Source organism: Apteryx mantelli, chromosome 1 (genome assembly GCF_036417845.1).
Source record: "Apteryx mantelli isolate bAptMan1 chromosome 1, bAptMan1.hap1, whole genome shotgun sequence".
NCBI classification, from domain to species: domain Eukaryota; kingdom Metazoa; phylum Chordata; class Aves; order Apterygiformes; family Apterygidae; genus Apteryx; species Apteryx mantelli.
The window spans coordinates 1,247,773-1,271,649 of NC_089978.1; the positions used below are offsets into that span (position 1 = coordinate 1,247,773).

The following is a 23,877-nucleotide window of genomic DNA, read 5'->3' on the forward strand; positions in this document are numbered from 1 at the left end:
GTATGCAGAAAAAGGCATCCTTGAGGTCAAGTACAGTAAACCACTTATGGTTCTCCTTCAGGGATGTCAGCAAGGTATATGGGTTAGCCACCACTGGGTGAATATCTTGAACAATCTGATTCACAGCTCTTAAAATCCTGAACCAACCTGTATTCCTTGCCATTTTGTGTTTTTATTGGTAATATTGGGGTGTTACATTCTGACTCACACTCTATCAATAACCCATAATTCAAAAATTTGGTCATTAATTCTTCCAACCCTTTTCTAGCCTCCCACTTAATAGGATACTGCTTTTGTCTTAACGGTTTAGTCCCAGATTTTAGAACAACCTTCACTGGTTTCGCCAATTTAGACCGACCTGGAATTCCGCTAGCCCATACCAAGGGTATTACTGTATCTTCTACTTCGGCAGGAGTCTCTCCCTCCGGTTTTTGTGTGCTCTGTAGCATAAAAATTCTCGCTTCCACAGCGCTTGATTCAGGGATTAGTAGCTGCACCTCCCCATTCTTAAAGGTTATCTGCGCATTCAACTTATCCAATAAATCCCTTCCCATCAAGGGTATTGGACATTCAGGCATATATAGAAATTGATGAGTCACCCATTGTTTTCCCAATTTAAATGTTAAGGGCTGCAAAAAGGGCCGATTTTCTTGTTTCCCTGTAGCACCAACAACGCTTACAGCTTCATGGCTAAAGTCTCCTTTACAAGTATTAAGTACAGAGTAAGTGGCTCCTGTTTCAACTAAAAAGTCTCCTAAATCTTTCGAATCCGCCTCTTCTAATTTCTGAAGTTTTTTTCTTATGTCTGGGGCTGATTGTCCCATAAAAATTGAAGTTAACTGCTGGGCTTCCTCTGGTTTTTCAGGATCCAGGTTGGTATATTTCCTGGCAGTAGCCTTTAATCGTTCCATAAAAGCAGAATACCATCTTCTTTTCAGTATCATCTAGCAGTGTGTCTAATAAATCACTCCAATCTGGATCCTGAGTCCTAATTACAGTTTCAGACACTTTAGCCGCTCTCTCTGGATCCTGTCTTTAGTTCCCTGCTATTTCCTTCCAGGACCTTAAATCCGTTACTGAAAAACGGATTTATTGTTTCCGTTATTTCCAACCGCCTGCCGAAGGGCAGCCTGTAAAACCTCCCCCGCTTCCCCTTGTCGTCCTCTTGTTCTCCCCGCAGTCGGGCAAAATCCTTCTGCCCCTCTAAATCGTCCTCCCTGTTCATAATTCCCCTCCCCTGGTCCCTCTGCACCTCCAGCTCCACCGATAGCCTCGAAATCCGCCCCCAGCCTCTGTCGGGGAGCGACCATCAATTCCAAATCTTCTTCCTCCTCCCGTCCACACTTCAGACACCTTTTTCCAATACCACAAGCGGAACAACACCTTTTCAAATTTCCACCCTTTCCCTCTTTCTCTAGTGCTAGTATCATTGGATCCCTTGGAATCCTCCCACGATCTTTCTGCCACTCAGGGTGGTCCCTCAATGCGAAAAACAAATCTACATACATTACTTCATCCCATTTTCCCACCCTTCTACAAAACAGCATATTTCCTGCAATAGCAGCTGCTAGCAGAGAAGCTTGTAACCTTCGATCCTTCTCTTTCTCTTTCAGTTTTTCTCTCTTCTCTACTTCCTCCCTAGTGTTATATCGACATACCTCCTACCCCAGCCACTTCCTGCAGCTTTCTCCTAATGTCTGGTGCCGACTGCCTGATAAACAACATATTAAACATTTTCCTCTTGGCTTCATCCTCCAGATCCAAATCAGTCCATTTCCTCGGACTTTCACAAAGTCTTCCACAGAATGACGAGCGGTTTTCATCCCCCCCTTGCTTATTTCATACAACTTCTACTAACATTTGCACTTCCTCTGCTTCCTCAAACTGTTTAATACAACCTCTCCCAACAGCACATGCAGAACAACATTCCCGTCCCCGTTTCTTCTGCACCTTATCAGCCAAGACATAGATACCATTAGAATCATTATCCATCAGTTCACAGTCCTTTTCTTGCTTCATAATCATTCCGTAAAGTGAAAAGAAATCCACATATGGTACTTCATCCCATTTCCCCTCCCTCCAGCAAAACAACATTGATTGTAATATGGTATTATAGTTCACAGTTCCATTCTTAGGCCATTTTTCCTGATCCTCTAAAGTATACATTGGCCACCAAGGATTACAATATTCAATTAATTGCCTTTTTGTAAGTGTACCTCCTGGCAGACCTGCTGCCTCCTTCCAATGCTTTACAAGACACCCCAGAGGTGATTTCTTCAAAATCCCCCCCTCTTTCAATGCTTGGTTACCCATAACCACAAAATCCACAAAGCAAAGTCCAATAATGTTCTAAATGTCAAATTACCACAAAAATTGAGCAATTTGGGACTCTAACCCGACCTGGTGGGACTCTAACCCACTTACGATAGTCCAACCCTGCGAGGCTTTCACTGTGTCTTACAGGCAGGCAACACAGCGTCCCCCCCCCCCCTTTTTAAATTTATATTTATTTTATTTTTTTTTCCCACTCCCTTTTGAGACTCCTTGGCTGAGGCCCCTGGTAACAATCATGAAAAGCTGTGGGAGCAAAGCACTGTGGCTGACATCTGGCAAACTAAGGGACGTATTAAAATATGGCTTTCATGAGCAGAATGAGCTGGAAAGTGGAGTGCGTAGAGAATTTGTTGAGGTGTGCAGATGACTTAAATGCCCATTTTCATGTGAAGCTTCCTATCAAAATCATCTGGAACAGATCAAACTTCTCATGCAGTAAGCCCACAAGACAACTACCAGGTGCTCATGCATGACTATTGCACTGGCACTGAAACTGCCTTGTGACTGCTTGTACAGCCTGTAAATGGATCAGGTAGCGTTATTCAGGTCCTTGGAATGAAAAGCATTTGAAGGAGTCACAGGACAGGATTGACTACAGGAAACTGTGGGCTAGAAAATGCCCTAATGGTCGCTTACAGTCTGTGAATCTGCGAAAGCCCGTGGCTGCCACAGGGATGGAATCGGGAAGAACAGTGCTCCTCACAAGCAGAGGCTGCAGCGACTCGGTCACAGGCTCCACTCGCTTCATGCACGGGGATTTCTGATGAATGATTCTTAACGGATGGCTATGAATAACAGTTAATAACTGCACTGAGTGGGTGCCCTGAGTGAGGCGAAGCAAATGCACTTTCCAAATGCTGAAGCGACACCTGGATCATTCTATGAAGTGGGTGTTTCCCAGAGCAGTGACCTCTGTCAAGGAGATCTCTCAGCTCCCATGGTGCCACGGGGAGAAGATCCTTCTTGGTGTGAGCACCCTGAGGACACCCCTGCGGATCTGCTTCGTTTTAATGCTGTAGATGATGGGGTTCAGCACGGGGGGGACCAGCAGGTAGATGTTGGCCATGAGGATGTGAACAAGAGGGGAGGCATATTTGCCAAAACGGTGAACCATGGACAAGCCAACCATGGGGATGTACAGTACTAGGACTGCCAGGATGTGGGACAAGCAGTTGTTTAAAGCCTTGAGACGCTCACTTGGGGATGCAATGCTCACGACTGCCTTAGCAATCAGTATATATGACACAAAGATGAGCAGGGGGTCTAACACAACTATGAGGACCATTACGGCTAGCCCGTACATGCTATTGAATGTGATGTCTGCACATACCAGCTTGATCACATCTTGATGCAGGCAGTAGGGGTGGGAGAGCACACGGGACCGGCAGAATGGTAAACTTCTTAGTACCAGAAGTTCGGGGATAATTGGTAAGACACATCTGCACAGGGCAGCCAGCCCGATCTTGGCTATCCTGGCGCTGGTGAGGATGGAGGAGTATCTCAGTGGGTAGCAGATGGCCACATAACGATCAAAGGCCATGGCCAGAAGCACTGAAGACTCCATGAAAGAGAATGAATGAACAAAGTAGCCCTGAATAAAACAGGCATCCAAACCAATTTCCCTGTGGTTGGCCCAGAAAATACCCATCACAGTTGGCATTGTAGACAGAGACAAGCCCAGATCCGTGATGGCCAGCATGGAGAGGAATTGGTACATGGGCTCGTGGAGGCTCGGCTCGGTCCAGATGACAAAGAGGATCGTGCAGTTCCCCGCCAGTGCCACAACGTAAATGCAAGTGAAAGGGATGGAGAGCCAGACATGGGCAGCCTCCAGCCCCGGGATGCCCGTCAGCATGAACGTCAGCTGAGAGGAATTGCTCCTATCGCAACACGACATGATGAACTGAAGCACAAAAAGGCAATTCACTAATGTGATCAGTGAACCAAAGAAAAACACGCCACCTAGAAATAACCCCAGATCATAAATCAGCAAAATCTAAGCAAATAGCTTTATGTTTCATGCACTGGCACTTTCAAAGTGCTGCAGTACAAACCGTTATGTACGTGAAAGCATGATGGTGCAGAAGCATAGCGTAGAAAGATGCAATCCTTGCACTCCGCTATGACAAGAATAAATACCATATAGCCTGGGAGCCTGATAATTTCTTCCTTTACCTAGTACGATTGTAAATGTCAATGTGCAATATTGCTGTTATTATAAACATTACTATTTCAGGAAAAGGGAGGAAAGTTCATAACTGTCCCCCAGATAAATAGCAAGTAATCAAATGTAGCGGGTGAAGCAAAGCTATTTATGTCAATTTCACCTGCACCTTTGGCATTTTTGGGCTTCCACTTAATGGAGTCAGGAGACTCTGGTGTCATTGATATGGCTTTTCACTCCAGAAAGAAGTAGGAAGTTCTCTTGAAATGGTGAATTTAGAAGTGCTGTTGATTCTTCAGATTGAGTCCCGACGGCTTCCCGATCCCACTGCAGGATGAGATGCAGTTTCATGCCAGTTGTCTTCTGTCCTCTCCTCCCTCTTTGCACGCGACACACATTTTGAGACCTTGGCTTCAAGGAGCCCCGAATGACCGAGGAACTGGAGCTCTGCGAGTGTCTTGATCACACACTTGTCCCCCAGCTAAACACGGCCAGGCAATGTCCTCCAAGGCTCTGGGTTGATTGCCCACGGGTTAGAGCACATTCTTGCAGAAAGAGCTGAAAGGAGAAATGGATTGCTTTCCTAAATACAAGCGCAACCACACTGAGACGGCGGGAATTCTGCATGTGTATTTTAGCCATGGAAAATTCTGTAAGTAGCTGGCAGGTGCGCAGGTTTTCTAATCTGAGCATCTTTTAAACAGCAGTAAAGCATAGCAAGACACTGCAGCCTCACTCTGAAAAAGTCATACCAGGCACTAAGTTCTGATTTTATGCTAAGCAGGGAAAACTGACTTAAAACAGGGCAGATTTGCCATTGTGGTTAGGAAGCAAGTTGATTCCTGCCTACCATTCCTTCCAGAGAAAGAGATTTCTGAAAACAAAACGCCCTTTGATATGGCAGGGCAGGTAGGAGAAGCCTTATCTCTTGAAGGCTAAAAGCTGTGGTAGCTAAAGCAAAGCAAGAAACACATTTTTAGCACAGATTTAGCATTCTCCAGTGGGAACAGGCAACCTTAGAAGCTTCGGATTCTCTTCGCATGACTGGAGTGCTGTCATGGATGGCTACGTGCTTTTTAGGAAAGACAGGCCAGGAAAGCGAGGTGGTGGAGTTGCTCTTTATGTGAGAGAGCAACTGGAATGTATTGAGCTGTGCCTAGGGGTGGATGAAGAGCGAGTCGAGAGCTTATGGGTAAGGATCAAAGGGCAGGCTAATAGAGGTGACACTGTTGTGGGTGTTTACTACAGGCCACCTGATCAGGATGAGGAAGTCGATGAGGCCTTCTACAGACAACTGGAAGTAGCCTCACAATCCCAGGCCCTGGTTCTCATGGGGGACTTCAACCACCCCGATATCTGCTGGAAAGACAACACAGCTAGGCACAAACAGTCCTGGAGGTTCCTGCAGAGCATTGGTGACAACTTCTTGACCCAGGTGGTGGAGGAGCCAACAAGGAGAGGTGTGCTGCTGGACCTCGTACTAACAAACAAAGAAGGAGTGGTGGAAGATGTGAAGGTTGGGGGCTGCCTTGGCTGCAGTGACCATGAGATGGTGGAGTTCAGGATCCTGCGAGGAGGCAGCAGGGCACCAAGTAGGATCGCAACCCTGGACTTCAGGAGAGCAAACTTTGGCGTCTTCAGGGACCTACTTGGAGGAATCCCAAGGGTTACGGCCCTAGAAGGAAGGAGTGTTCAAGAGAGTTGGTTAATATTCAAGCATCACTTCCTCCAGGCTCAAGAGCGGTGCATCCCTATGAGTAGGAAGTCAAGCAAAGGAGGAAGGAGAGCTGCATGGATGAGCAAGGAGCTCCTGGCAAACCTCAACCAGAAGAAGGAAGTATAGAGAAAGTGGAAAGGGGGACAGGCCACTTGGGAGGAATATAGGAATGTTGTCAGAGTATGCAGGGATGCGACGAGGAAGGCTAAGGCCCGTTTGGAATTAAATCTGGCTAGAGATGTCAAGGACAACAAGAAGGGCTTCTTCAAATACATCAGCAGCAAGAGGAAGACTAGGGAAAATGTGGGCCCTTTGCTGAATGGGGTGGGTGCCCTGGTGACGAAGGATGCAGAGAAGGCAGAGTTACTGAATGCCTTCTTTGCTTCAGTCTTTACTGCTGAGGCCAGCCCTCAGGAACCCCAGACCCTGGAGGCAAGAGAGAAAGTCTGGAGAGAGGAAGATTTTCACTTGGTGGAGGAGGTTGGGGTTAGAGATCATTTAAGCAAACTCGACACCCACAGATCCATGGGCCCTGATGGGATGCACCCAGGAGTGCTGAGGGAGCTGGCGGACATTATTGCTAAGCCACTCTCCATCATCTTGGAAAGGTCATGGAGAACAGGAGAGGTGCCCGAGGACTGGAAGAAAGCCAGTGTCACCGCACTCTTCCAAAAGGGCAAGAAGGAGGACCCAGGGAACTACAGGCCAGTCAGCCTCACCTCCATCCCTGCAAAGGTGATGGAGCAGCTCATCCTGGAAGCCATCTCCACGCATGTGGAGGAAAAGAAGGTGATCAGGAGTAGTCAGCATGGCTTCACCAAGGGGAAATCATGCCTAACCAATCTGATAGCCTTCTGGGTTGGAATGCCTGGCTGGGTAGATGAGGGGAGAGCAGTGGATGTTGTCTACCTAGACTTCAGCAAGGCTTTTGACACTGTCTCCCATAGCATCCTCATAGACAAGCTCAGGAAGTGTGGGTTAGATGAGTGGACAGTGAGGTGGATTGAGAACTGGCTGAATGGCAGAGCTCAGAGAGTTGTGATCAGTGGCACAGAGTCTAGTTGGAGGCCTGTAGCTAGCGGTGTCCCCCAGGGGTCAGTACTGGGTCCAGTCTTGTTCAACTTCTTCATCAATGACCTGGATGAAGGCACAGAGTGCACCCTCAGCAAGTTTGCTGATGATACAAAACTGGGAGGAGTGGCCGATACCCCAGAGGGCTGTGCTGCCATTCAAAGAGACTTGGACAGGCTGGAGAGATGGGCAGAGAGGAACCTCATGAAATTCAACAAAGGGAAGTGCAGGGTCCTGCACCTGTGGAGGAATAACCCCATGCAGCAGTAGAGGTTGGGGGTTGACCTGCTGGAAAGCAGCTCTGTGGAGAAGGCCCTGGGAGTGCTGGTGGACACCAAGTTAAGCATGAGGCAGCAATGTGGCCTTGTGGCCAAGAAGGCCAATGGTATCCTGGGCTGCATCAGAAAGAGTGTTTCCAGCAGGTCGAGGGAGGTGATTCTCCCCCCTCTACTCAGCCCTGGTGAGGCCACATCTGGAGTACTGCGTCCAGTTCTGGGCTCCCCAGTACAAGAGGGATGTGGCACTACTGGAGCAAGTCCAGCGAAGGGCCACAAAGATGATTAGGGGACTGGAGCATCTCTCTTATGAGGAAAGGCTGAGAGAGCTGGGCCTGTTTAGCTTGGAGAAGAGAAGGCTGAGAGGAGATCTTATCAATGTGTACAAGTATCTGAAGGGAGGGTGTCGAGAGGATGGGACCAGACTCTTTTCAGTGGTGCCGAGCTACAGGACGCGAGGCAATGGGCACAAACTGAAACACAGACACTTCCATCTTAACATGAGGAAAAACTTTTTCACTGTGAGGGTGACAGAGCACTGGAACAGGTTGCCCGGAGAGGCGGTGGAGTCTCCTTCTCTGGAGATATTCAAAACCTGCTGGGACGCAATCCTGTGCAATGTGCTCTAGGTGACTGTGGTTGAGCAGGGGGGTTGGACTAGATGATCTGCAGAGGTCCCTTCCAACCCAAGTGATTCTGTGATTCTGTGATTCTGTGATTCTGCCTGAAGTCTTCAAAGGGCAACCGGAGGACATCTCAGGTCAAAGTGAGCTCACTGATTTAATGCCAGTAAAATGTGGTGGTCACCTGGCTCATCACAGAATTGATAGGAAATATGCCGGAAAGGGCCCTCAGGAGACCCCTTTCCCATCTCTGATGAACCACCAGCAGCCATCCTTCGATCAGCTGCAGAGGGACAGTGCCCTAGTCCATTGCCTGCCCAAAGGCAGGATCCACCTATGCCATGCCATTCCTGATGGGCACCTGCTCAATCTGGTTTTCAAAGTGCCACCAATGGCAAAGCGGCATCCTCCCTAGGCAATCTAGTCCCGTGCTTCACTGCCTTCACCCCACTCCTATGGCGACCCTCTCTTCCTGCAGGCTAAACCCACCCTGCCTGGCCCTGCCCACGGCCGTCACAAAGAAGAGTTGATTCCCTTTTCCACAGCTCTGCTTTACACACTGAAAGACAGTTCTCTTTGGTCTTTTGTTCTTTACGCTACGCAATCCAAGCTCCTTTAAATTTTCCAGGTCATGTCTCATTCTCCTGGCACACCCCCAACCTTTCTTCAGTTGGTCTGCTTTATTTTCAAGCGGGGGAATTAAAACCAAGTAACTTCACTGGTCCCTTCTCGCCCTAAGATCTACAGATCTAGGAAGTGTGGAAAAATGAGCAAGTAGTAATGGGAAGAAGTAAATATAAAGGTGGAAATCTGAATGGAAACTTACGAAGAGTAGCTGTCATTTCAGCTTTTCGTCGTGCTCCCACGTCTTAGTGGTGCTGTGCTCATGGGGAATTAAAGATCATAGTAGTCTTTCCTTCTCGCTGCATTGACAACTTTAGTCCTGCCAAGGATGCAAGGTCTTGACGAAGTGAAGAGTCAAGGCCCAAGTGCTCCCTGCCTGTGCTGCCCACGCACAGCTATTTATAATATTTTCCTGACAAAACACTGCTGAGAATGAGCATTACGAGCAACCCAGAGGCAGAAGGAGCGTGTCCCTGGGAAGCACAGTGTTGCTGTGAAGAGGCGCAGACAAGCCAAAGGGAATAGGAGCTGGGGGAGTCGTTGTGCCTTCAACTCTCCACTGGGCAGGGGACACAAACCACACGGTCCCCGCTCACCGTCCCCACCGGCCACACAGCCTCTGCGGGAAGCTGCAAAGCAGCAGAAGGAAAAACTGCAAACACGCCTTCCTCTGAGCCAAAGGGATCCTCAACAGCCAGCATCACACTAAAACCTGGGAAATGCTTTACCGACCCTTGACAGATGAGATCCTGCCAGCGATGGCTCCTGCTGCTGGAGGTGCTGGTGCACAAGCTCTGCTGCACTCCTCCACAGCTCCTTCTCCTCGCCCTGTACCCGTTGCCAATGTACTAACACAAGCCTCCAGCCCTCTGTCCCTTAGCGCTCTTAAAGCCTGAGACCGCTCTCACAGCGCCCATGAAATGTTGCTGAGTGCAGGAAGTTTCCAACACAGCGACAGGCCTTGCAGGTTAAACCTTAGTTTTTGCTGACTGCTGAGTAGCTCCGTGGTTAGTGCTCAGAAGCATTAAAAAAGAAAAAAAGAAAAACTGAATGCAAATAATGGTTAGGACAGGAATAAACATCAGGGAACGTCCTTAGACGGCTGTATAAACCTAATGTTCACCCTGATCTTGTGCAGTTCTGCTTCCTTCATCTCAAAAGGGGGACATGAAACGGGGAAAGTTCAGGGAGGGCATCACAAGCAATCCGAGACCTGGAAGAACTTTCCTGGACTAGACACCCAGACGCGAATGCCTCTAAACATGCTGAGCTGCAGGAGGTGTGAGCACCTCTGGATCCCTGCTGTCAAACATGTAGGCATCAGTCGAATGCAGATGTCTTCTGACTGTGCATGGCAGAGAGGAAAAAGGCCAAAGCGGCCACTGAGAATTACATATCGGAATTCAGACAGGGCTTGCCCTAGGTAAAGCACGGACAGTCGGAACTTGAGGATACAAGGTACCCTTGCTGCTGCTGGCTTCCAATGATCCTGGCCACATGGCATGGCAGAAGCAGGCACTTCTGACTTCGGGGACTTGGTTTCTTCCCTTCTCTCTTCAATTATTTACATTCTACTACAAAGAAACCCTGCCTGCATCTTAGTTTTTACTAGAGTTAGCAGTGACAGTAATTTTTCTTCCAACCAGGTGGCTATGGCTAATTTCTTTTCCTTTTGCTAATCACTGCATGGTGCAGCCATAGTTTATCATTTAATACCGATACTAGTAACAAGTGGTTATTCTGTGTGGAAAGAGATATTTAGGTCAGAAATTTGGAAAATTTGCATATATAGGAAATTTTGCATGTATCCAGTTGTTGATGATTTGCTGTAACATCCCACCCCTCACCAGACTGAAGCCCTCAACATGAGGACCCAGAGGAGCAGTGAAGGTGTGAGTAAAACCCCAGGAACGGGGGAAGAAACTAGAACCTGTGTGCATAGCAATTTTAACTGCATTATTGTAATTGAGACTTCTTTTTTCTGTAGAGGAGTATTTGTTTCTTTATTTTCTCATTCTTTTTTCAGTAATAATTAGATCTGGACTAATGGCGATTGTTGTGTTACACTGTTAAGATCTCAGTTATACTGACAACAGTTATACTGACAACAAATTCTTGGCGCTATATATAAGGTGTGTGTCCTTTTTGCCCACAAGCAACACTCTGAGCGTCCTGATCCCCACGGCGACTTGGAGCCAGGTGGGACACCATGGGGCAGAGGGGTTCAGCACACCCTGAACTCGCTGCCCTGCAGCTACTGGGTTGAGTCTGCCCCCGGGAAGGAGCACGCGGAGCACGAGGTTAGGCGTCCCTGACGTACCGTGCCGGGACAGTGAGAAATGTCCCCCTGCCGTCCACCTCAGGGCAGCCAGCTCACCACAGTTCACCTCGGGGTGGGAGGTCCCCAGGACACTCTCAGTCTCAGAGCCCCCAGACAACTTGCACAAGGCAAGTCAGCTGCATGGAGCAAATGGGGGTGCACCCACCCACCTCTGCCATCAACACAAGCCATACTGGTAGGACTACAGAGAGAGGGAGAGCTTCCCCATCTTCTGCACTGAGCATCACGCAGACAAGTACCCCCTTCACGGACACGGGATACACGTTCATGTGGCTCGCACTCAAAAGGCTTTCTGGGGAGATCTGGAGAACTGCAGAACCATGAACGTGAGACCTGTGTGGGACAAGGATGCAGAAAATAATGAAGGGTTGAATCAACCGGCCCTTGCATAAGCACGCGATCCTGGGGAAGGCTCAGCTCGGCTCTTCTAACATGGAGACAAGCCTCCCTAGGATACCCAAAGTCCTCAAAGGACCAGAAAAGATTCTGGGTGAGGCAGATCCAGTGGATCGACCCTACTTGGAGTCCCAAAGGCTCTGAATAAGGCCCCCACCAGAGGTCATCAAGCACAACACTTTAGGCAGAAAAGGACAGGCTCGTGGCTAACAATTATCTCTCAGGAATAAGCTGTCACAAGTTCTGACAGTTTTATGACAACATCATTTCGGTGATCAGCAGTGCCCAAAAGCAAACCAGATATTAGAAATTCCTTCTCAAGGAGTAGAAAGGAAAGGAAGAACGGCGTTATGCGTCTGGGATACTGCTGCAGTTGTGCCTCCTTCGGGGAAGGGAAAGATGTGCCACAAGACCTGAGCAGACCGTGACTCTGCAGCATGGACAAGAGGCAGCTGAGGGGAGATGCGATAGAGGTGACAAAGGCACAGAGAGGATGAATGGGGAATAATCGCTCACTGTCACTTCCACTACGAGAACGAGAAGCACGAAAAATGAAAACAGCACACGGCTGGCTCAGAGCAAACCTATCGAGGTCATTCTTCACACACCATGGAATTAGACTGCGGAAATCACTACAACAGGGTCTTGTGGAGCTGAAAGTGTTCATGAGTGACACCCAGAAAGAGGAGCTCCTCAGGCAAGTGGGTTCATCACCAAAAATCCCCCAAATCAGGGCTGTGATTGAAGAACCTGCGTGGTTTCAGAGGGAAGGCTCTGCCTGTCAGCAGCCAGGGAGTAGGGGCTTCCCGAGGGGTCTTGTGATCAAAGCTGGCTTTCAGGCTCAATTGTAGTGTTCAGGTCTTTGCAACAAGGCTTATTGTTTCCTCTCATCAGCTGGCATTTATTTTTTAATTTGGGAGCTGATACTCTCATAACATGGATCGTTGTTACTGATCGTCTCCCCAGGCAAGAGATGGTGGCTTGTGAGAGAAGCTGGGCACAGCTGCTTGTCACTAAACCACTGCTCCTAAGGCAATGCATGCTGGCACAAGCTAGACCTCGTTAAGCATATTAGTGCTTTCAAGTGCCAGCATCTGTGTGAGAAGACTCTCCTGTTAAAGCTGAGCCCAGGATGCTGCTGCACTGAGTGTTTTTAAGGTCTTGCAGAGGTCTTGGAGGCTCTTTTGACTGGTAAGCTGCTCTTCTTTGCTTTATGGAGTATGTGGTTATGATGCAGATTAGTTACTTCCTCAGCCTCAGGTTTATGTGTATGCTTCCTTAGTTCAGGAGTTGCTGTTTTCTCCTACAGCACTTTATACTGTTTTTAGATGTTGTAAGCAGTGTGTCTTCTTCCTGTGCTGTGCAAAAGCTTCCTTAGGAGTGGTGGTTCTACACTGTTCTCCTGCCTTGACAAGGAATGTGAGGGAGTAGCATTCCTCTAACAAGTGAGCATAAAAGACCTATTCTGCTCTGGATAGGAAGGAGAGGCCAAGACATTCTGACATGAAGTTGTCTCCTGTTGCTCGAGTCTCTTCTCCTTTGAAGACCTTAGTTTTGGCTCTGCAATGCCTGTCAGTTGCAGATGAGCCAAAGCAAATGCCTCTTTCTTCTGACCCATTCCTGAAAAGAAGGTGGGCCTCTTGCAGCTGGTGGTCCAGGCAAGGTGTCAGTGTGCTGGTGCTTTTATCCGCCTCCTCTGAACCACTAGCTAAAACCCATCCCTAGTTAGGGGCTGTCTAGCTTGCATGAAGCTTGGGCTCTGAAAGCTCTGAGCTTAAACTGTGAGGTGGCTTAAGGGAAGAAGGAATCCAGCCGGAAGGGCTCTAATGCAGCATTGTCCTGCTGATCATGGTGCCTTGTGGGGTCTCAGAGGCTGACTAGCAAACAGCTGCAGTGCTGATGGAGGAGAGGGTGCCAGGCTGCCTGGGGACAACACCTGGCTGACCTGGCAGCCTTTCTTTGGAGCACTGCACCATGTGTCCTTGGTGCTGTGACTTGCTAGCAAGCTGCTGGTGTCCTTCTGGGTGCCTTGCCTGCACAGCCCCTCTGCTCCTGCTGCTCCTGCTAAAGCCTGTCCTCTGCTGTCCCCTTGCCTGTGCAGCTTTGCCCTTCTCCTGCCTCTGTGGAGATGGCAGTGGGGCAGGTGCTGCTTGTGCTGCTGGCTGCCTCCACAGTGAGTGCCACCAAGGACCTGCTGCTGAATGTCTGCATGGATGCCAAGCACCACAAAAGCAAGCCTGGCCCAGAGGGGCTGCTGCATGGCCAGGTAGGATGCTGCTGTGCTGCTGATGTTTCTGTCCAGCCACCACCTCTGCAGTCCAGGATATGCCAGGTGGCGTTGTCTGGGTGCCCTCTGCCCACCTGCCCAGACCAGAGAGGCTGCTGTGGAGCTTTGGGCTTAGCAAGCTCTTGTCTGGGGAAGATGGCCTGTGCTGTATATGGGGCCAGATTGTTTTGCCCCTTTCTTCCAACAAAAGGCTAGAGCAGAATGGGGGTGGGGGGAGCTACTGCTGCCATGGATGTGGGGATTTCTTGTGTTAGCTCAGTTTTCCTTTTTGTTTTTGCCAGGAGGGCACTTTTTTCAAAGCTCAGGGGATCCTGAGATCACACTGAGATAAATGCTGGCAAGAAAAGCCCATCTTTTCTGCTCCCTCCCTCTCTGTGTTAGAGCTGCTTCTTGCTGCCTGGGAGCTCTGTTCCCCAGCCCTTGGTGGGGACAGGCCTAGCAGGCAGCCAGGGCCCAGCAGGTGGCAGCTCGTGTTTCTCTTTGCTGGGACTGGTGCTGTGTGTGATCTGGGCTGGGCTCTGACCTTCATGGTCCCTGTCCTGCTCTCCTGCTGACTCCATCTGGCTGCAGCCGCAAGCTCTTCAGTCTGCAGTGCCCTGGGGTTGCTGCAGAAGGGCAAATGCTGTTGCTGCTCAAGTGCTCTTGCTGGAGGCAGTGCAGGCAGCTGGCACCTGCAGCAGCCTGCCACTGCCTTGAGCTGCTGCCTGGCCCTCCTCACGGGCCTGTCTCCTGCTCCATGGCAGTGTTCCCCCTGGAAGGACAATGCCTGCTGCACAGCCAACACCAGCTCAGAAGCCCACAGGGACCAGTCCTACCTCTACAGCTTCAACTGGAACCACTGTGGGGTGATGCCACCCAAGTGCAAGAGGCACTTCATCCAGGACACGTGCTTGTATGAGTGCTCACCCAACCTGGGGCCTTGGATTGACAAGGTAGGGGTCAGTTCTGCTGTGACTGAAGGCAGTGGAGCTTGTGCTGGGCCCATGACATGGGATCTGCTGGTGCCCTGTGTGTTATGCTCTTGCCCGCCTGGGTGAGGGCTGGCATGTGTGCTCTCCAGGAATGGTGAGTCTCTCCACCTGATAGGTAGATTAGCAGAGGACTCTGCTTGCCTGTGTACCTAAGCAGAGGCTGACTGATGTAAAAATTGCTCTCTATCAAGGTGTGTCTGGTGGGACTGAAACTTTTGGGGGTCAGCTCTGGAGGCCAAGGGAAAGGGTTGGGAGGGGGATTCAGATGACCTCTGTGATGTGGCAGAGCCCTTGGCTTTCGAGGGCCACCACCAATGTGCATGGCCCTCTTCTCTTGGAGGCTGACAGCAGCTGGCGTCGGGAGAGGATTCTCCATGTGCCCCTCTGCAAAGAGGACTGTGAGGAGTGGTGGGAGGATTGCAAGGACTCTGTCACCTGCAAGGAGAACTGGCACAAGGGCTGGAACTGGGCAACAGGTTAGTGGGCTCTGTGGAGCAAACCTTTCCTCACCTTTCCCTGCAAACCAAGACCTGGCAGTGTCACTGCTGCCTGCCCAGGGCTCAAAGCCAAGACACCTGGTTGCTCTCATTTGGCTTGGGGGGTCGCAGACCAGAAGGTGGCCAAGCCACAGTCCACCAGCTGATGTGCAGCAGTGGGCTGTGGGCAGACTGTTAGCTGGGGCCTGCTTCCTTGTGTGGAAGGAGGGAACTGAAGTGTGCTCACTCAGGAGGGCCTTGCTGGTGCTGTCTGTCCTCAGGAACAAACCGCTGCCCTTGGGGATCCATGTGCAGGCCCTTCTCCCATGTCTTCCCCCAACCAGCTGACCTGTGTGAGAAGATCTGGTCCAACTCCTACAAATACACCACAGAGCACCGGGGCAGTGGGCGCTGCATCCAGATGTGGTTTGATCCTGCCCAGGGAAACCCCAATGTGCTTGTGGCAAAACACTATGCTTGGAAGAAGAGATCCTCTCCTGCTCGGATGAAGAATGCGACTCCTGCTGAGACTGGCAAAGCTGTGTGTGCTTTGCCATGGCCTGCCTTGGTCCCGCTGCCTCTTGCCCTCCTGATGCTCCCCTAGGCCCCTGGGAGCTGTTGGCCCTGTGGGTGCTGGGGGATCCCTCCAATGGCTCGCCCAAGGGCCTTGGCTTTGGCCACTCCCAAGAAATGGGCTGCACAAGATGCCCTATGAGAGGAGATGGCATGTATAACATTCAGGTCTGCCTGAACTGTTTGTCCATGCCAGCAAGTGCTTGACATGAATGTTGTTGTTGCTGTTGGCCCTTGATACCTGCCTCTACTTGGAGCTGGTGGTGAAGGACACTCTTTCCCTGCCATGCTATGGAGGGAAGGCCTAGCCTTTGCTCTGGGGTAGGAGGTGTTGCTCCTTCAGCACATGTGTTGCCACCCCACACTCACCTTCTCCTGGCCCTAGCACAGGCTCTGACAGCTGTGCTCTGGCTTGCAAATGCTTCTTCCTGGTCCTCAGCTGAGCTCTGCTGGTGGCTTCCTCAGACTCCTCTCCAGCTCCCTGGAGGCTGGGCAGTGAGAATAAAAGCCTTCTTAATCAGCCTTGCTCTCCTGGAGTTGAAACAAATACTGTTGAGGAAGTAGCAGGGCTCTGGGGGTGGAACAAGCCTGCTGTTCTGGCCTGCACAGGGCTTTTCCCAAATGAAGAAGCCAGTCTGGGGCTGGGAAAGCTGCAGCCTTGCCTCATGGGTCCTGAGAGATCCTTAGCTGCTGTGCTCTGCTCCATCGTGCTGCAGGAGATGCAGAGTCTTCTGCTGGTGCACCCTGGGGCTCTTGCACACCTAGGCATGATGGAAGCACCCAGAATGCCTTGGCCCTTGTCCCTAGCCTTAACCATTCTCCAGTGCCCTTTCCCTTCCCTTGGAGTTGGCCTCCCAAAGCCAGGTGCAGGCTGATCTTCTGGGGGTGTGTGGGGGGTGGATTTCTGCAGCTAAAGGCCAATTGCCATTACAGCTTGCAGCAACTTAAATGTGTTTCTTCCAGCTCAGGGAATGTGTCTGTGAGGAATATCTTGGCAGAACTGGCCTAGTCCTGCAGCTCTTCAAACAGATGTACTCTGAAAGCTCCCTTTGATGCACAGCTGTGGCAAAGGTCAGGCTGACTTGTATGGCTTTCCTGGCCCCTGCCTGTGACCTGGTCTTGGTTGTGTGCCTGTGTCACTTCAAAACCTTCTTTTCTGCTGCAGGGTAACTCTTCACAACCTCCCACATGGGATTTTCAGACTTCATAAGTAGCTGTGTGAAGGCTCGCAGCTTGTGCTGAGTTTTTTCCCTCTCTTTTTTCTCCTTTCCCCTTCTGCAGAGGAAAGAAAAGCCTCTGGCAGATTTTTAGCAACTTGTGAGATGCAGTTGGGTGGGAGAGGAATGGGAAAATGCTCAGGGTGCTTAGATTGGACACAGACCACAACTGTCCGGTCTTTAGAGCTTTATCTTGCTTCAACTGCTTTAAGGAATCTTTAAACCAAAGCAGCTTTCCTAGCAGTATTCCTGTTTAATTGCCGTATGCATTTCTACCTGTACAACCTCCACTGTAGCTGATTGATTATTTGTTGCCTTATGAGGAGACACAGGCACCTTTTTTTTTCCTAGCTTGAATGTGTTGTCTGCTGAAGCTATTCTAGGATCCTGGCTTAATGAAAGAAAAAAGAAAAAACAACAACAACAAAAAAACCCTGACAGAGCTGCTTTATGAGCAGTCTTCAGCTGTAGCCACTTGTTCCTGGGCACTTCCCTGGTTCTGCTGGGGCTATGCCCATGCTTGTCAATAACAGGAGCATTCTGCATGAATGATTGCATGAAATCTGGGCCTTCCTAGGGGAAGCAGATTGGTCTGCAACCGCAGTTTACTTCTTTCCCCTCTGCCCCTTGATCCTTGCTGGAAGGCAATGGCATAGTCATGATTGCCAAGAGCAGCAGAGTTGTTCTCACTTCCCAGGCTAGGCTGCACCTTCACACTTGCACTGTGGGAGCTGGAGAGAGAGGTTCTTCATAGGTAGGGGGCATTCGTGCACTGCACAGCATCCACACTGCAGCACGTCAGCATGGAGCAGCGCTGACTTGCAAGACTTGGATGTTAATCCTGGCAGCAGCCCTGGGGTGGCAGAGAGGCACAACTGGCTCTGCCTCCTCTTTTCTGCTCATGTTGTGGTGTTTGTGGGCAACTGCACAACCCTGTTTGCTACCAGGCTGGATCTGAGCCTCTGCAAGCCTGTGTGCAAAGAGGCTGATTAGATCAGCTGTCCATCAGTTATCACAGGTGAAGTTCATCTGCTCAGCCCTGACCTGAGCTGCCAGGTCAAACACTTCACCTGCTCTAATCTCTCTCTTTGAATGCTCCTTGGGAGACAGTTGGACTTTGCAATCATTCAGGCATTAGCCCTAGCATGCTGAATAGCACCCTTCACTCATTATTTCCCTGACAGTTTTTTAAAAGAAAATCTCTCTAAGTCCCCAGATGGGTAGGACTGAACAGAATGGTGCAGGGAGCAAAGACAGCCAGCTGGAAAAGGCTTAGCTGCCTGCCCCTTTGGACAGTCACTACCCACAGCTGCCTAGGGACAGACAGGTGCTGACTTCCCCTCTCACAGGAGAGATTGAAACTTCTGCCCATCAGACTGGCCCAACGTTGCCTCATTGGCTTTGTCCAGGTTTTCCAGCTGCCAGCTTTCCTGCTGGCTCTCTTCCACACTACATGCTTGGTGTGCACGCCTTGTGCAGTGCACTTCAATATGATAAGCAGTAGTTCCTCATGTTTGCCTTAATGTGCTTTCAGTGTTTCCATGTGCTTCTGTGTGTGCCTTTTTTGTGATCGCTTTTGGGCCAGGGACTCTCCCCTGCCGTGGTTTGTGTCGATGCCCTGCTCTAACACCAAAAGCAGCTGCAGTCCAGGCTTTGCCCCCAGAAGGGGCAACCAAATGCTGCTGAGCATTACCCATAGCACATACTCAGGTCTGATGTGGGCTCGCTTGCACGTTAGCTTGAAAGGGGCAGTTATCCGTGTTGGATAACTTCTGTCCAGGTGGACACTGCAAAGAAAGCTCTGCAGGGATGGGAGATGGTAAAAGAGACCTTAGGCTGTGCAGGAATGAGATGAAAATGATCTCCAAGGTCCTGCTGTTGTGCACTGGTGGCCTGGGCGAGGAAAGGGTTTGGCTGCGGTGTGTGTCTCTAAGCACACTGCGGGGACCACTGGGACTCACATCTGCCTCCTGCTTCACGGCCCTTCAGGGACTCCTTGGCACACTTGTTAACTACCTCCGGCTCCCTGCTCTTAGGCAGACGATCCCTCCTCCTGCCGCTCCCTACCTCCATCTCCAGCAGAGGAGCCTCCTTCCTTGCAGGAGCAGGGCACAGGTGAGAGCTTCGGGGCCAGGCTGCCCTCCTGTGTTGGCGGGTGGCTCAGGCTGTGCTATGGACTGGGCTGGAGAAAGGAGCCCTCTTGTAGTCTGCTTTTGCTGCTTTTCTTTCTCTCTCCTTGCCATGCAGAATACAAACTCCTGTGAGCTTGGTGGGTTGCTCACGATGCTCCCAGGGAGAAAGGATTGAGCCCTAAAGAGGAAGAAGAGTGCTGCTTGGGGGGATGCAAACATGGAAATAGCCTAGCCTGTAGTATTTTAGCCCTGTGAACACCTTGGCAGTGGAGGCAGAGCAAGTGCAACTGTCTTGCTTTGTAGCCGTGTCCCTCTGCCCTCAGCCCTGAGCTCTGGCATCCCTGTGGCCATCAGCAGCCTTTCTTTAGAGTGTGTAATGCTTTTTCAGCAGCAGCCGTGGGAAGAGGAGTAGTGCAGCTGCCCTGCCCTGCCCTGGCAGAGCTCTGGGATCAGCCGAGCGCAGTGGGAAGGCAAGGAAGGGTCCAAGGGTTGCAACTCCACCTCCCAAAGGCTCCACTGGAGATGTTGTCTCTCTGTCCAAGTGCTTAGCCTGGGCTGTAGTATTTGAGCCCTGCTCCTTCCAGGGGCACATCCCTGCCTCTCCCACCTGTGAAGCAGGCTGACAGAGGCAGCTGCAGCTGGAGCAGTGCCCCAAGGCAGGAGCTGCAAGAGGAAAGCAAGCAAGCGACTGCCTCAACAGAGCTGCTGTTTCCCGTCATCCCAGGATCAGGGGCTTGCAGAATCAAAGGGTCGTATATGGGGGAGGGACCTCTGGAGGTCTCTGCTCCAGCACTCCACCCCACGTACTGTCCCTTGCAGGAGGCTGCTCAGCACTGTATGCAGCTGAGCTTTGAATGTCTTCCAAAACAGAGATGCAGCAGCGTGTCTGGGCTGCTCTCCCAGGGTTTGAGCACCTGCAGAAAGGGGCAAAAGCTTTTCCTTAGAACTACTGGGAATTTCCCCCTCTCTGGCTTGGGCTGTCGCCTCTCGCCCTGTCCCTGGGCCCCTCTGAGGAGACTCCAGCTCCGCCTTCCCTCACGGCTCCCAGCAAGGAGATGCCAGTGGCGATGAGACCCCCTCCTCTCCCGCTGCCCACACCCAGCTCTCGGCCTCTCTCGCGTCACGGCCTCCAGCCAGGACCCACGTGGGGCTGCAATGGGCTGGCTGCAGCCTGGCACTGGCGCACCCAGCCTGGGTGCAGTGCCCACACGTGGCCCCACCAGTGCCGAGCAGGGCAGCAATCGTGGCACTGGCCCCACTCGCAGCACTCCTGCCAGCACAGCCCTGGCGGCAGTTGGCCGCTCTGCTGTCAGCGCTCACGCCTCGTTCATGGGCATCACGTTACCTGCCAGGACCCCAGCTCCTTCCCTGCCAAGCTGCTTCCTACACAGTCTCTCCCAGCCTGCTTTCTTGCGCAGCATTATTCCATCCCCAGCACAGGAATCGGCATGTGCCTTTGTTAACTCCTTGCAGTCCTGCCAGCCCGTGGCTCAGCATGTCGAGGTCCTTGTGAGTAGCAGCCCTGCCATCCCTGTGAGTCACTGCCCGGATTTGTTCTCAGCTGTGAACTTGCTCAGATCGCACCTCATCCCTGCATTTGGTGAGTGAAAAAGACCTTAGAAAGTGCTGACACACTGTTGACCCCTGAGGGGTGCCACCACTAGCCTGGCTGCCACTTCCACTTTGTACTGCTCCTCACAACCTGTTGATCCCGGTGGTGCGCACAGTTTTCCACCAGCCTGATCATCCCTGTATGCAGCCCATCGCTCAGCAAGGTGTCTACGAGGCTACTAGGGCAAACTGAGTCAAAGGCCTTGCTAAAGTCAAAGCGACCAGCATGCACTGCTCTCGCCTTCTCCACGCAGAGAGTCACCTCATCACAGGAGGCAGTCAGGCTGGTCAGGCACGAGGTGCCCTTGGTACATTCATGCTGGCTGTTCCCAGCCCCCTTCCTGTGCTTCCCGTGGCCAGACGGGGCTTCCCAGAAGATTTGTGCCATCCCCTTCCCAGGCACTAACGAGAGTCTGGCCGTGTGTGTCAGCGAGTGGCACGCACCAGCCACGTGCAAGCCCACCTGTCTCTCAGAAGGGAGACCCCTCTTTGCAGCACAAACGTGGGCAGGTGCCAGCCTTTCACGCTGGGAGGCAAGAGAGGCTTTATAGCAGTGGGGCCACGGTCACCACCAGCAAACACAGGGTGGAGGGAGAGGCACAGTTCTGACAGCAGCTCTGATTTTCCCAGTACGGGTGTCCGCATGAATTAAACGTATTCTGGCCCCTTACAAGCCATGGCCACTTCAAAAGGAAAGCAAATCCATTTCCATGGCCTCTGCTTTGCCAGCCAAGTATGTGGGCCCTATGGGAGTCACAGCCTCAGCAGGAACTCTGCTGCTCTGCTGCCAGCTGACAAATGCCCATGCTTTTACAGGTTCTTGGATGTTTGCTTCCAGCAGGACAACTTGCCCACCCCTGCTCGGGGAGACAACAAGCATTCCATGTCGTCTCTGAACTCTACCACCCTCTACCACCCTCCTGCTTTCCTCCTGGTTGGCATCCCTGGGCTGGAGAAGGAGCAGTTCTGGATTGCCTTCCCCTTCAGCATGATGTATGCCACTGCTGTGCTGGGGAACATCACCCTTCTCGTCTTTATAAAGACAGAGCCAAGCCTGCACGAGCCCATGTACTTCTTCCTGGCCATGCTGTCCTTCACCGACCTGGTCCTCTCCACATCCTCTGTACCCAAAATGCTCAGCGTCTTCTGGCTGGGCTCCAGGGAGATCGGCTTTGTCTCCTGCCTTACTCAGTTGTTCTTCATCCACACCTTCTCATCACTGGAGTCGGGCGTGCTCATGGCCATGGCCTTGGATCGCTACGTTGCCATATGCTACCCACTCCGGCACTCCACCATCCTCTCCGTGCCAGTGGTGGTGACCCTTGGGAGCCTGGTGCTGGTGCGTGGGGTTGTCCTGCTGAGTCCCTTCTGCTTCCTGCTCCACAGGTTGTCCTTCTGCCACCAGAACGTCATCTCCCACTCCTACTGCGAGCACATGGCCGTGGTGAAGCTGGCCTGTGGGGACACCAGAGTCAATAACATTTACGGCCTCTTTGCAGCCTTTTTGATGGCTGCGTTTGATATGACCGTGATCGTTGTGTCCTACACCATGATCCTTCGAGCGGTAATGAGGCTGCCATCCACAGAGGCAAGGCTCAAGGCCTTCAGCACTTGTGCATCCCATATCTGTGTCATCTTGGCACTTTACATCCCTGCCTTCTTCACGTTCCTCACCCACCGGTTTGGGCACAGCATCCCTTACCATGTCCATATAATGGTGGCCAACCTCTACCTGTTAGTGCCTCCGATGTTGAACCCCATCATTTATGGGGTGAGAACCAAACAGATCCGGGACAGAGTGGTCCTCTTCTTCCAGCACAAGGCAACCTGACTCACCTCTGTCTGACAGCTTGCCTACTGAGAGCAGGCGGCTCTCACTGTGGTATACCTGAGTGCTGGTGTGTTGCACCTCACGGCATGGGAAAGCCCATCTAGGACCTTCCTAAAGCTGTCCTTCACTGCCCCCGTCCTCACTGTGTGGGGCTAGGGGTGAAGTGCCCCTGCACGTGTGTGTGTGTTACTTCATATGTGCAGACCCTCTGATTCTTCCCTCACACGCTGGTATTTGGGGAGGGGGCACTGACATTGCACAGTTCTTGAAAATATATATCTATAACATCAAATCTCCATTAGCTAATGATGTCCCATGAGCACCTTCAGCTCTCTCTTTTGGTGCATTTGGGCAGACATCCTTACACCTCTGTGCTTCCCTCCTGCTGTGCCATTGTGGGGGTGCTGGGCTGCCCAAGGAGAGCACCAGTTCCTGGGTGGTGCCCTGTGGGACCTGCTCAGCTCTGCTGCTCCCCCAGAAGCGCTACGGAGGGGACCATTGCCATGCCTAAACTTCCCTGGGCGGAGGGTGCAGCTGGGGTGCTGTGCTTGAGTCTCTGATGTTGCAGAGGTGGCTCAGGGTGCTGGTCAGACACCCCAGTGACATCCATCACAGCAGCTGACCATTCCCATCACTGTGAGGACAGGCCACTTGGGGCACCTGAGCTGCCTTTGCTAAGGGTGTGGCATCCACAGCATCATCGCCACAGCTCCCAGCAAATGATGTCCTTGCCTGCCTCTGAGCCTGAGGGCTGGACGATAGTTTGCACCACATGCTGTCCCTCCCTGGGAGAGCATGGCTGCAGCCAAGGGACAGCCAGGCTCGTCTGAACCCTCAGCCACAGCTTTCTCAGCTCACCTGGCCGCCCTGTCACTGAGGCAAGTGGGCACCTTCCACAGTCCCACTTCCATCTCCGCCAGGGGATGCTGGAGGTGCTTCCATCACTATCAGCTGCGAGGAAGGACCGCCGGTGCAGTGTGTAGTCAGGTGAGCAAGCCAGCTCCCCTGGGTCAGCCAGGCAAACCAGAGACAAGTTATACATCTCGCACCTGCCCAGGGAGGTGGCAGGAGCGCGCTGGCCCTGTGGCCTGGGGACCACAGCTCACACAGCGGTAGCAGCGCTTCCCCTCTGCTCACTAACGCTTACAACAGATTAGCCAAATATCCTTCCGTGATGGCTCAGGTAAGCTGTCGTCTTTTAGGGTGGCAGATGGACTACAAGATCTCCTGAGGT

At 51.6% G+C, this 23,877-nt stretch overlaps 3 protein-coding genes across 3 annotated transcripts; 2 read left to right on the forward strand and 1 right to left on the reverse strand.

Annotated features, from left to right (window-relative positions):
• Positions 1 to 3,262: 3,262 nt before the first annotated feature.
• On the reverse strand, positions 3,263 to 4,231 carry LOC136991017 (olfactory receptor 51Q1-like). The gene has a single exon (XM_067289494.1). It carries the CDS (start codon positions 4,229 to 4,231, stop codon positions 3,263 to 3,265), a length of 969 nt encoding a protein of 322 aa, XP_067145595.1.
• Positions 4,232 to 13,670: 9,439 nt separating this feature from the next.
• LOC136991079 (folate receptor gamma-like) lies at positions 13,671 to 15,883 on the forward strand. The gene is made up of 4 exons (XM_067289567.1): positions 13,671 to 13,811; positions 14,576 to 14,764; positions 15,144 to 15,279; positions 15,561 to 15,883. Exons 1-4 carry the CDS (start codon positions 13,674 to 13,676, stop codon positions 15,881 to 15,883), a joined length of 786 nt encoding a protein of 261 aa, XP_067145668.1. The 5' UTR covers positions 13,671 to 13,673.
• Positions 15,884 to 21,695: 5,812 nt separating this feature from the next.
• Positions 21,696 to 22,643, forward strand: LOC136992888 (olfactory receptor 52R1-like). The gene has a single exon (XM_067302929.1). The coding sequence runs from the start codon at positions 21,696 to 21,698 to the stop codon at positions 22,641 to 22,643; it is 948 nt and encodes a 315-aa protein (XP_067159030.1).
• Positions 22,644 to 23,877: the final 1,234 nt, after the last annotated feature.